This window comes from Cucurbita pepo, chromosome LG07 (assembly GCF_002806865.2).
Source record: "Cucurbita pepo subsp. pepo cultivar mu-cu-16 chromosome LG07, ASM280686v2, whole genome shotgun sequence".
Lineage (NCBI taxonomy): Eukaryota > Viridiplantae > Streptophyta > Magnoliopsida > Cucurbitales > Cucurbitaceae > Cucurbita > Cucurbita pepo.
The window spans coordinates 7,461,661-7,475,051 of NC_036644.1; the positions used below are offsets into that span (position 1 = coordinate 7,461,661).

Genomic DNA, 13,391 nt, shown 5'->3' on the forward strand with positions numbered 1-13,391 from the left:
AAGAGGAGCGTGATAACCAACTACACCACCCAGACAAAGTGAGAATCCTCTCTTTGAACTCAAATCAGCATTCATAGTTACAAAATGTCTGAGCCCGGGTTCGAATTGGGGACCTCTAGTGTGTGAGACTAGCGTGATAACCAACTACACCACCACCGTGAAAACCTCTAGTGTGTAAGACTGGCGTGATAACCAACTACACCACCGAGACAAAGTGAGAATCCTCGCTTTGAACTCAATTCAGAGTTCAAATCAGCATTCATAGTTACAAAATGTCTGGGCCCGGGTTCGAACCGGGGACCTCTAGTGTGTGAGACTAGCGTGATAACCAACTACACCACCCAGACAAGGTGAAAACCTCTAGTGTGTAAGACTAATGTGATAACCAACTACACCACCCAGACAAGGTCAAAACCTCTAGTGTGTAAGACTAACGTGATAACCAACTACACCGACAAAGTGAGAACTCGCCTTGAACTCGAATCAGCATTCATAGTTACAAAATGTTTGAGCCCGGGTTCAAACCGGGGACCTCTAATGTGTGGAACTCGAATCAACATTCATAGTTACAAAATGTCTGGGCCCGGGTTCGAACTGGGGACATCTAGTGTGTGAGACTAGCGTAATAACCAACTACACCACCCAGACAAGGTGAAAACCTCTAGTGTGTAAGACTAATGTGATAACCAACTACACCACCCAGACAAGGTGAAAACCTCTAGTGTGTAAGACTAGCGTGATAACCAACTACACCACCCAGACAAGGTGAAAACCTCACCACCCAGACAAGGTGAAAACCTCTAGTGTGTAAGATTAGCGTGATAACCAACTACAGACAAAGTGAGAATCCTCGCTTTGAACACGAATCAGCATTCATAGTTACAAAAAATGTCTGAGCCCGGGTTCAAACTGGGGACCTCTAGTGTGTGAGACTAGCGTGATAACCAACTACACCACCCAGACAAGGTGAAAACCTCTAGTGTGTAAGACTAGCGTGATAACCAACTACACCACCCAGAACAAAGTGAGAATCCTCGCTTTGAACTCGAATCAGCATTCATAGTTACAAAATGTTTGAGCCCAGGTTCGAACCGGAGACCTCTAATGTGTGAGACTAGCATGATAACCAACTACACCACCCAGACAAGGTGAAAACCTCTAGTGTGTAAGACTAGCGTGATAACCAACTACACCACCCAGACAAGGTGAAAACCTCTAGTGTGTAAGACTAGCGTGATAACCAACTACACCACCCAGACAAAGCGAGAATCTTGAACTCGAATCAGCATTCATAGTTACAAAATGTCGAGCCCGAGTTCGGGCCGAGGACCTCTAGTGTGTGAGACTAGCGTGATAACCAACTACACCACCCAGACAAGGTAAAAACCCAAAATAAAGCTTGAGCCCGAATTTGAAACAAGGACCTCTAATGTGTGAGACTAGTGTGATAACCAACTACACTATGAACTCGAATCAACACTTAGTGCGGAAGTAAGAATGTTGTAAGGAAATAAAAATAAAAAAATGTCTGAGCCCAGGATCAAATCGGGGACCTCTAGTGTGTGAGACTAGAACGATAACTAACTACACCACCCAGGCAAGGTGAGAATTCAAAATAACGCTTTGAACTCGAATTAACACTCATAGCGTAAGTAAGAATGTTAGAAGGAAAAAAAAAATTACAAAATGTCTGAGCCAGGGGACCTTTAGTGTGTGAGATTAGCATGATAACCAACTACACCACCCAAACAAGGTAAGAATCCAAAATAACGCTTTGAGCTCGAATCAGCACTCATAGTGGAAGTAGAATGTTGTAAGGAAAAAATAAAAATAAAAATAAAAATTACAAAATGCTTGAGCTCGGGTTCAAACCAGGGACTTAAAAATTACAAAATGCTTGAGCTCGGGTTCAAACCAGGGACCTCTAGTGCGTGATAACCAACTACACCACCCACACAAGGTGAGAATCCAAAATAACGCTTTGAACTCGAATCAACACTCATAGCGGAATTAAGAATGTTGTAAGGAAAAAATAAAAATAACAAAATGTTTGAACCCGGGACCTCTAGTGTGTGAGACTAGCGTGATAACCAACTACACCACCCAGACAAAGTGAGAATCCAAAATAACGCTTTGAACTCGAATCAGCATTCATAGCGGAAGTAAGAATGTTGTAAGGAAAAAATAAAAATATAAATTACAAAATGTCTGAGCCCAGGTTCGAACTGAGGACCTTTAGTGTGTGTGAGACTAGCATAATAACCAACTACACCACCCAGACAAGATAAGAACTCAAAATAACGCTTTGTACTCGAATCAGCACTCATAGTGGAAGTAAGAATGTTGTAAGGAAAAAAAAATTACAAAATGTCTGAGCCCGGGTTCGAACAGGGGACCTTTAGTGTGTTAGACTTTAGCGTGATAACCAACTAAGAATCCAAAATAACGCTTTGAACTCGAATCAGCACTCATAGCGGAAGTAAAAATGTTGTAAGGAAAAAAAAGGTCTGATATCGGGTTTGAACCGGGACCCCTAATTTGTTAGACTAGGGTGATAACCAACTACACCACGCAGACAACAAGGGAATGCAAAATAATGCTTTGAACTCGAATGAGCACTCATAGCGGAAGTAAGAATGTTGTAAGGGAAAAAAAAAATTACAAAATGTCAGAGATCGGGTTCTAGTGTGTGAGACTAGCGTGATAACCAACTATACCACCAAGTTAAGAATCCAAAATAACGCTTTGAACTCGAATCAGCACTCATAGCGGAAGTATGAATGTTGTAAGGAAAAAAATGAGCCCAAGTTTGAACCGAGAACCTTTAGTGTGTGAGACTAGCGTGATAACCAATTACACCACCGAGACAAAGTGAGAATCTAAAATAACGTTTTTAACTCTAATAACATTCATATTTTTTTGAGACGGAATATTTTAAGGAAAAAAAATTAAAATTATAAATTTTAAAGACGAGGGGAAAATCTAAAATAATGCTTTTGAATTCTAATCAATTGAGACTTAAAAAAAAAAAAAATTCTAAATTTTCCAATTATATATATCATATATATATATCTATATATATATATATATATATTTGCAAATTTTAATTAATTCTACTTTTATTAAAAATAAAATAAATAAATGACGAGAACCAACTCAACTAAAAAAAATTATGGGTTGAGTTGGATTGGATTGAGGTAATTGTTTTATAATTATTGTTTGATTTGAAAAAAATTACAACCCGAACAATTGAGTTAGATCTGAATCTCTCAACCCAACCCACGAAAGCTCTTAATTAGTTTACGAAAAAAATGTTTTATATAATTTTGCACTATAATGCAAAATGGAATTAAAAGACGAGACCGGGAACTCAATTTTTTTTTAAAAAAGAAAAGTATTTTGTTCTCGTTCACGTGAATTCTCAAAATGTCATCCAATATAGAATTGGTCCAAACAAGCATGTTTAACCCCACCGATAATTACTTTCAATTGTTTTAAATTTTTTTTAGTCATTCTACTCTAGAACGCTTTCATTCCCACCAATTTTGATGTTGGTTTGTCTGTGAACCACATCTTACTCGGAAAGATACCATTATAATTCCACACTTAATGACTTATGTCCGGGAGTCGAAAGAGATATCACTCTAATACTATTTGTAACGATCTATGTCTAGGATTCGAAATCCAAATTCGACATCTGATGATCCTAACATTCTCCTCTTCGCTTTTAAGAGTGAAGACTATCGCCACAGGCCTATGTCTAACCTGAATTCTGAATTCAACTAGGAATGAGAGTGATGAAAACTTTAAAATAACTATTTTTAATAGAATAATAAATCTAAAAAAGTTACCTGGGGAACCAATCTTTGGTATTTTTTCACAGGGAATTCTTACCTGGATTCGGACAAAATTAAATGGGAAATTTCGTAGGGATGAGAAATGAAATAGGTGGCCGCAACCCGTGGACAGATACTTACGACCCCAACTCTAAATTGAAACAACAAAATATTTTAAGAAATTAAAATATTATTTATTTATATGAAATTTTGATAGCATACCTGGTTATTTTTGTGATGTCCCACGTTGGTTCGCCAGGAGAACAAAACACATTTTATAAGGGTGTGGAAACCTTCCCCTAACAGAAGCGTTGTAAAACCTTGAAGGGAAGCCCGAAAGGGAAAGTCCGAAGAGAACAATAGCCGCTAGCGGTGGGTCTGGATAACCTTGAAGGGAAGCCCGAAAGGGAAAGTCCAAAGAGAACAATAGCCGCTAGCGGTGGGTCTGGATCGTTACAAATGGTATCAGAGCCAAACAACGGACTATGCGCGAACAAGGAGGTTGTTCAAGAATGCTGGCCCTAAAGGGGGTGGATTTGGCAAGGGTCCCACATCGATTAGAGAAAGGAAAGAGTGTCAGCGAGAACGCAGGACCGCGAAGAGGGTAGATTGTGATGTCCAACACTGGTTGAGGAAGAGAACAAAGCACCCTTTATAAGGGTGTAGAAACCTTCTATTAGCAGACGCGTTTTAAAGCCGAAAGAGAAGAGCGTAATTGGACACGAGCCCATATGGGCCAGTCAACCACTTAGTCATCTGGATATTCACATCCTTTGTGAACATATTGATAATTCTAGAGAGCCATCACTTTCATGAACAGATAATAGCCAATTTTTATGGCTTACTTTGATTTCCCAAGTAATTCAAGAGGACACAAGGAAAGGAGGGGTCGGTTATACGTTAAGCGCACGGTTTCCACACAAAAATGGCGGCTTATCTGAACCCCAAATTCCCACCTTTTTTCTATCCTTCGTCTTCCTCCTTCTACCTTCACTTCTCTGCAAACCCTTAATGCCCACCTCTGCCATGAAATCCGTCTGGCCCTCCTCTGCTTCTTCATCTTCACCTTCATTTCTTCCTCCTAGCTTCACTACCAACTCTGTCGCCACTACCAGGTCTGTCTAATTTCGTTTTTTTTTAAGGTTTTTCTATGAAATTTATGTCGGAACATTCCTAAATTGGGGTTTGTGTCGGTTGTAACGCTGATTTGCGAATTGGGGTTTGGTTTTTTGAATTTATTGATTCATGGTTATATGTAATGCAGGGGAATGCTGAAATTTATGAGGATTTTGTTTTGTTTGAAATCGTGTATTGATGTACTAAATAGTTTATATAATGCATTATAAACAAAACTGAAGTAGTTTTGTGAGATCCCACGTCGGTTGGAGAGGGGAACGGAACATTCCCTATAAGGATGGTGTGGAAACTTCTCCCTAGTAGATGCTTTTAAAACCGTGAGGCTGATGGTGGTACGTAATAGGTCAAAGTGGACAATATCTACTAAGGTTTTGGGTTGTTACAAATGGTATCAAAGTTAGACACCAGGCGGTGTGTCAGTGAGGATGTTGGCCTCCGAGAGAGGTGGATTATGGGATCCCACATTGGTTGGAGAGGGGTACGAAGCATTCCTTATAAGGGTGTGGAAACCTCTCCCTAGTAGATGCGTTTTTAAACCGTGAGGTTGACGACGATACGTAATGGGACAAAGCGGACAATATCTGCTAGCGGTGGGCTTGGGCTGTTACAAAATGATATCAGAGTTAGACACTGGGCGGTGTGCCAATGAGGACGTTGGCACCCAAGGGGGTGGATTATGAGATCCCACATTGGTTGGAGTGGGGAACAAAACTTTCCTTGTAAGGGTGTGGAAACCTCTCCCTAGTAGACGTGTTTTAAGACCGTGAGGCTTACTACGATACGTAATGGGCCAAAGCTGATAATATCTACTAACGGATGTGTCTGCTAAGGAGAGGTTTCCACATCCTTATACAAAAAATGGTTCGTTCTCTACCCCAATCTATGTGGGATCTCACAATCCACCCCCTTCGGGGCAACAGTTTTTTAAAACGCATCTGCAAGGGGGAGGTTTCCACATCCTTATAAAGAATGGTTCGTTCTCCTCCCCAACCGATGTGGGATCTCACAATCCACCTCCCTTTAGGACCCAGTGTCCTTGCCGGCACACCGCCTAGTGTCTACCCTCTTCGGGGCTTAGCCTCCTCGCTAACACATCACCCGGTGTCTAGATCTGATACCATTTGTAACAACTCAAGCCCACCGCTAGTAGATATTGTCCTCTTTGGGTTTTCCTTTTCGAGCTTTCCCTCAAGGTTTTTAAAATGCATTTGCTAGGAAGAGGGGAGAGGATTCCACACCCTTATAAAGAATGTTTCGTTCTCCTCCCCAACCGATGTGGGATCTCACGATCCACCCCCTTTTGGGGCCCAACGTCCTTGCTGGAACACCACCTCGTATCCACTCCCCTTTGGGGCTCAGCCTCCTTGCTGGCACATCCCCAGTGTCTGGCTCTGATACCATTTACAACAACCCAAGCCCACCGCTAGCAGATATTGTCCTCTTTGGGATCTCACATTTATCCTACCTTCTTTTACGCTCAAATCAACCGAACCCAAATTCCTCGGACCGTCAGCAATCTAGTTTCTTGTTTGGTTGATGGTGTAGATGATTGTTCATCACTTAACAAATGGTTATAATGCTTGCAGGAGAAAGGTGTTATGTTATCATGGAATACTGGTGGACAAAATATACTCAAAATACTTCTTACCTTGCAAATCTACTTTCACTGGTAGAGTTTGTAAGTCAAGAAGTTTAACAGTTCTGTCCCATAGGTCAGAGAAGAATGCCTTATGTCAAACGAAGATAAGTAAACCTAAGGTACCTTCCTATGTATACCTTAGTTTCATTAAACGTGCTCGTTTTTTTTCTCTTTTCTCTCATCACTTTTGCGTTGCCTCGTTTATCTGTCTATTCGGAAGGTCGATGAATGCTTTGACTTTATTTTTGGAACATTATCGAGTGTTCTTCGAGAATGGAGCCAATTACGGTCGATGGGTGTAGTTATTATACTGGCATGTACTCTCATGTTCGTTCCATCGTCTCGAGCTGTTGATGCACTCAAAACATGTACATGCTTACTAAAGGAATGCAGGTATCTCTAATTTATCCTTGCTGATTGGTAACTCGTATCATAGCATCTCTCCTTCGTGTTTCTATTGTGAGTTTAAGGATTTTACCAAAAGAGTGTCCGTGATTCGAGGAAAGAATAATAATAATAATTTACCCCTCGGTTCGTGGTTAGAGTAATTGTTGGTCTTTTTGTATCTTGGTTCTGTGGAGATGAGTATTGTGAGGTCCCACATCGATTAGAGAGAGAAATGAGTGTCAGTGAGGACGCTGGGCCCTGAAAGGGGTGGATTGTGAGATCCCATATCGGTTGGAGAGGGGAACGAACATTCTTTATAAGGATGTGGAAACCTCTCCCTAGCAGATACTTTTTAAAAACCTTGAGGGGAAGCTCGAAAGGGAAAGCCCAAAGAGGACAATATTTGCTAGCGGTAGGCTTGGGCTATTACAAATGGTAACAAAGCTAGACATCGGGTGGTGTGCCAGCGAGTACACTAAGCTTTGAAGGGGGGTGGACACCGGGCAATGTGCCATTGAGGACGTTGGGCCCTGAAGGGAGGTGGATTGTGAGATCCCACATCGGTTGGAGAGAGGAACGAAGCACTCTTTATAAGGGTGTGAAAACCTCTCTCTAGCAGACGCGTTTTAAAAACCTTGAATGGAAGCCCAAAAGGGAAAGCTCAAAGAAGATAATATCTGCTAACGGTAGGCTTGGCCTATTGCAAGTTTCTACTGTTATAGAATGTGCCCTTTTTTATGTTCATTTCCTCCTCTCTCGGTTAGCGTTTGCCCCAATTTCGAGACCATGGCTTACCCTCTTCTTCTTCCCATTCGGGTTTCTGTCATCTCACTTTCGAAAGAGAGCCTATGCTTAGTATCCTTGATCCGGAAGTCACCTTTTCCCTAAACGGGAGGTATGTTTGGCCAAAGCAGCTCTCTCTTCAGTCTGTTTCCCATCGTAAGTAGGAGTCCGTTTCCCATTCATCAAGTAGTGTTCGGAGAAAGGTTTTTAATCGTCTATTATAAAGTCATTAGATTTTGCAAAAATTTCATAGAAACAATATTATCCATGAGCGTCGACGCCTACGAACGAGAGAACCACCTGATTTTACTATATTTGGTTGACAAAGAAACTCGTAGGATATTAAATCTTAGACGGGTGGCTACTATAGTTTGAACCTTTTTTCACTACTCCAACGACCACTAAACCGACCCACGGTTGTTCCAACGCTTCTTTACTAATATCACATGGCTTCTAAAACGGCTAGTTTCTTCTCCCTTATGTCAGGCTTGAACTTGCCAAATGCATATCAAACCCATTATGTGCTGCCAATGTTGCTTGTCTCCAAACCTGCAACGATCGACCCGACGAGACTGAATGCCAGGTTAGTTTTCTCGTGGCTATACGTAACGCGTCACACGATTTCAGAAATTAACTAATTTTTTTCTCTTTGTAGATTAAATGTGGTGACCTATTTGAAAACAGCGTCGTGGATGAATTTAATGAATGTGCAGTATCACGAAAAAAATGTGTACCTACGAAATCCGATGTCGGGGACTTTCCTGTACCCGACCCGTCTGTTCTTGTCAAGAGTTTCAATATATCAGATTTCAGTGGGAAGTGGTTTATCACTAGTGGCTTAAATCCTACTTTTGATACGTTTGATTGTCAGTTGCATGATTTTCATGTAGAGTCTGGCAAACTTGTTGGAAATATAACGTGGAGAATACGAACTCCAGATAGCGGTTTTTTCACTCGGTCGACGACGCAGAGATTCGTGCAAGATCCCGAGCATCCTGGGATACTCTATAACCACAACAATGAGTATCTTCACTATGAGGATGACTGGTATGCTTTCATTTCATTTCTAAATGTTCAAATTTCCTAGTACCTGATCTATTCCATTGGCATTCACTACCATGCGGGGTGTTCCCTCAAGATTTTAAAACGTGTCTACTAGGGGAAAGACTTTCCCTCAAGATTTTTAAATCGTGTCTACTAGAGAGAGAGTCTAGCCCTACTCTGATTAGTGTCTCGCACCGTTCGGTGACTGACTCTAATACCATTTGTAACCGCCCAAGTCCACTACTAGCAAATATTGTTCTCTTTGGGCTTTCCCTGGGAGGTTTCACACCCTTATAAGAAATGTTTCGTTCTCCTCTCCAACCAATGTGGGATCTCACAATCCACCCACCTTGGGGGGCCAACGTCCTCGCAATGTGGGTGGGATCTCACAATCCACCCACCTTGGGGGGCCAACGTCCTCGCAATGTGGGATCTCACAATTCACCCACCTTGGGGGGCCAACGTCCTCGCTAACACATCACCTGGTGTTTGGCTCGGATACCATTTGTAACGGCCCAAACCCACCGCTAGCAGATATTGTCCTCTTTGGGCTTTTCCTTTTGGACTTCCCCTCAAGGTTTTTAAAACGCATCTACGAGAGAAAGAGTCTGGCCCTACTCCGACGCACCGTCCGGTAACTGGCTCTGATACCATTTGTAACATCCTAAGCCCACCGCTAGCAGATATTGTTCTCTTTGGGCTTTCTCTTTCGGGCTTGCCCTTAAGGTTTTAAAACACATTTACTAGGGAGAGGTTTCCACACCCTTATAAGGAATTTTTCGTTCCTCTCTCCAACCAATGTGGGATCTCACAATCCATCCCCCTTGGGGGGGCCAACGTCCTTGCTGGCACACTGCTCGATGTCTGGTTCTGTGATACCATTTATAATAGCCCAAGCCTATCGCTAGTAGATATTATCCTCTTTAGGCTTTCCCTTTCGAGCTTCCCCTCGAGGTTTTTAAAACGCGTCTACTAGGGAGAGAGTCTAGCCCTACTCCGATTAGTGCCTCGCACCATCCAGTAACTGGCTCTGATACCATTTGTAACAACCCAACCCCATCGCTAGCAGATATTATTCTCTTTGGATTTCCTCTCAAGATTTTAAAATGCAGCTATTAANATTTTTCGTTCCTCTCTCCAACCAATGTGGGATCTCACAATCCATCCCCCTTGGGGGGGCCAACGTCCTTGCTGGCACACTGCTCGATGTCTGGTTCTGTGATACCATTTATAATAGCCCAAGCCTATCGCTAGTAGATATTATCCTCTTTAGGCTTTCCCTTTCGAGCTTCCCCTCGAGGTTTTTAAAACGCGTCTACTAGGGAGAGAGTCTAGCCCTACTCCGATTAGTGCCTCGCACCATCCAGTAACTGGCTCTGATACCATTTGTAACAACCCAACCCCATCGCTAGCAGATATTATTCTCTTTGGATTTCCTCTCAAGATTTTAAAATGCAGCTATTAAGAAGAGGTTTTCACACTCTTAAAGACCAAAATCCTTTCCTGTTATTTGATCATATGTAGTAGCCTCAACTAGGAATTGTAATTGTTTATCTCCTCCCTTCTCAGGTATATATTATCAAGCCAGGTGGAGAACAAACCCGACGATTACATTTTCGTATACTATCGTGGTCGGAACGATGCATGGGATGGCTACGGCGGAGCCGTTGTATACACAAGAAGCGCAGTATTGCCAGAAAGCATAGTTCCCGAGCTAGAAAGGGCAGCTAAGAGCGTAGGGAGAGACTTCAACAAGTTCATAAAAACAGACAATTCGTGTGGCCCGGAGCCGCCGCTCGTAGAAAGGCTAGAGAAGACATTGGAAAGCGGAGAACAAACGATCGTTAGGGAAGTCGAACAGATCGAACAAGAGGTGGAGAAGGAGGTCGAACAGCTCGAAAAAGAGGTGGAAACAGTAGGGAAGGCAGAGATGTCATTGGTTGNAAAAAGAGGTGGAAACAGTAGGGAAGGCAGAGATGTCATTGGTTGAGAAGTTGGGAGAAGGTCTTAAAGAACTTCAAAGGGATGAGGAATTCTTCCTTAGAGAGTTATCTAAAGAAGAGAGTGATCTTTTGAATGAGCTTAAAATGGAAGCAAATGAGGTTGAGAGTTTGTTTGGAAGAGCACTTGCTCTTAGAAAATTAAGATAAAAACACTTTGATTATCATTACTTCTAAGATTATTATTAGCTAAACCCATTTTGTTTAATTTCGTTGATTTTTTTAATTAACGTTTAAAGGCTTTCTGAACGTTCATATCGGGAAAACCCACGAACTCATCTCGGATCCACACGTAACCCCGACATGGTCTCAAATTGCAATAAGCAACCAAGTAAGAATCATCACCCACAACACTTCAAGTTGCCCTTGAAAACTCCATTGGAAGTACATGTGAGATCCTACATCGGTTGGGGAGGAGGATGAAACATTCCTTATAAGGGTGTAGAAATCTCTCTTTATTAACGCGTTTTAAAAACTTGAGGGGGAGCCCAAAAGGGAAAGTCCAGAGAGGACAATATTTGCTAGTGGTGAGCTTGGATTGTTATAAATTATACTAGAGTCGGACTCCGAGCGATGTGCCAGCGAGGCAATGCGCTAGCAAGGACGTTGAGCCCCGAAGGGAGGGTGGATTAGGGAGTCCCACATCTATTAGAGAAGGGAACGAGTGCCAGCGAGGACGCTGGGTTTCGAAGGGGGTGGATTGTGAGATCCCACATTAGTCAGGGAGGAAAACGAAGCATTCCGTATAAGGGTGTGGAAACTTCTCCCTAGCAGACGCATTTTAAAAACTTTGAGGGGATGCCCGAAAGGGAAAGCCCAAAGAGGACAATATCTATTAGCGGTGGACTTGAGTCGTTACAAATGGTATCAAAGCCGAACATCGGGCAATGTGCCAGCGAGCAGGCTGAGCCCTAGAGAGGGTGGACACGAGGTGGTGTACCAAAAAGGACGCTGAGTCCTGAAGAGGGTGGATTAGGGGTCTCACATCGATTGGAGAAGGGAACGAGTGACAGTGAAGACGCTGGGCCAAAGGGGAGTGAATTGTGAGATGGCACATTAGTTGACGCTGGGCCAATGTGGGATCTCACAATTTTCTTTGTAAGGGTGTGAAAATCTCTCTCTAGCATACGTGTTTAAAAACCTCAAAAGGGAAAGTTCAAAGAAGACAATATCTGCTAGTGGTGAGCTTGAACACCGTACGTCTGGTCTAAGGGCCTTCCTGCTCTTCATACTCAACGACCTCGACAAAATAGTAGTGGAACGACATTAAAATCCTAACTATTTTTGACCATAATAGTAAGGGAATGTTAGAAAGGGATTGGCATGAAGATGAAATAGGTTGAGACATGACTTTTCAATGCCCCATTCTCTCCACTTTCTCCCTACAAAATCCTCTCCACATAACTTTCACATGTTCATTTCCATTTCTTTCCCAAATTCCTCTATTTTTAGTGGGTTTTCTTTCTTTCTTTATTGGATTTTGGGGCCTCCTATTCCAATTTCTTCACGTTGCAATCATGTTGGGGAATGGACGGAGGAGATTACGATGAGAATTGAAGAAGTGACAAGAGAGAGAGAAGAAGTGGAAGATGAAAGCGATGGGTGCATACAAACTTATTTAGGTTTGGAGGATAAACTCGTACCGGGATGAACTTATTTAGGTATATTTTTGTTGGGCGATGAACTCGTACGGTAATAAACTTATTTGGGTCTGTTTTTGTTGGCTGATGAACTTATTTGGGTTTATTTTTGTTGGGCGATGAACTCGTACGGTAATAAACTTATTTGGGTCTGTTTTTGTTGGCCGATGAACTTATTTGGGTTTATTTTTGTTGGGCGATGAACTCGTACGGTAATAAACTTATTTGGGTCTGTTTTTGTTGGCCGATGAACTTATTTGGGTTTATTTTTGTTGGGCGATGAACTCGTACGGTAATAAACTTATTTGGGTCTGTTTTTGTTGGCCGATGAACTTATTTGGGTTTATTTTTGTTGGGCGATGAACTCGTACACTGATAAACTTATTTGGGTATGTTTTTCTTGGCTGATGAACTTATTTGGGTTTATTTTGTTGGGCTATAAACTCGCACGGTAATAAACTTATTTGGGTCTGTTTTTGTTGGCTGATGAACTTATTTGGGTTTATTTTTGTTGGGCGATGAACTTGTACGGTGATAAACTTATTTGGGTCTGTTTTTGCTGGCTGATGAACTTATTTGAGTTTATTTTGTTGGGCGATGAACTCGTACGGTGATAAACTTATTTGGGTATGTTTTTGTTGGCCGATGAACTTATTTGGGTTTATTTTTGTTGGGCTATGAACTCGTAGGGTGATAAACTTATTTGGGTCTGGATGATGAACTCATATCGTGATGAACTTATTTGGGTTTGATTTTGATGGGTGATGAACTCGTACCGTGATGAACTTATTTGGGTTTGTTTTTGTTGGGATGATGAACTTATTTGAGTTTGGTTTGATTCATATAAATGAAAACCGTATGAGTTTGGTCGATTCAGGAGTTCCCCTAAAACTATAATGAATTTAGTCGAGCTAAAAAAAATACA

The 13,391-nt window shown here is 41.9% G+C and overlaps 1 protein-coding gene and 4 non-coding genes across 5 annotated transcripts; 1 reads left to right on the forward strand and 4 right to left on the reverse strand.

Annotated features, from left to right (window-relative positions):
• Nucleotides 1-273: 273 nt before the first annotated feature.
• TRNAV-CAC lies at nucleotides 274-347 on the reverse strand. Its single transcript has one exon. It is a non-coding gene; the product is annotated as a tRNA-Val (tRNA).
• Nucleotides 348-574: 227 nt separating this feature from the next.
• On the reverse strand, nucleotides 575-648 carry TRNAV-CAC. Its single transcript has one exon. It is a non-coding gene; the product is annotated as a tRNA-Val (tRNA).
• Nucleotides 649-889: 241 nt separating this feature from the next.
• Nucleotides 890-963, reverse strand: TRNAV-CAC. The gene has a single exon. It is a non-coding gene; the product is annotated as a tRNA-Val (tRNA).
• A 108-nt stretch (nucleotides 964-1,071) lies between these two features.
• On the reverse strand, nucleotides 1,072-1,145 carry TRNAV-CAC. Its single transcript has one exon. It is a non-coding gene; the product is annotated as a tRNA-Val (tRNA).
• A 3,551-nt stretch (nucleotides 1,146-4,696) lies between these two features.
• Nucleotides 4,697-11,034, forward strand: LOC111798056 (violaxanthin de-epoxidase, chloroplastic). The gene is made up of 7 exons (XM_023681009.1): nucleotides 4,697-4,951; nucleotides 6,560-6,731; nucleotides 6,833-7,005; nucleotides 8,269-8,365; nucleotides 8,438-8,829; nucleotides 10,396-10,732; nucleotides 10,779-11,034. Exons 1-7 carry the CDS (start codon nucleotides 4,848-4,850, stop codon nucleotides 10,974-10,976), a joined length of 1,473 nt encoding a protein of 490 aa, XP_023536777.1. The 5' UTR covers nucleotides 4,697-4,847; the 3' UTR covers nucleotides 10,977-11,034.
• The last annotated feature ends 2,357 nt before the right edge of the window (nucleotides 11,035-13,391 follow it).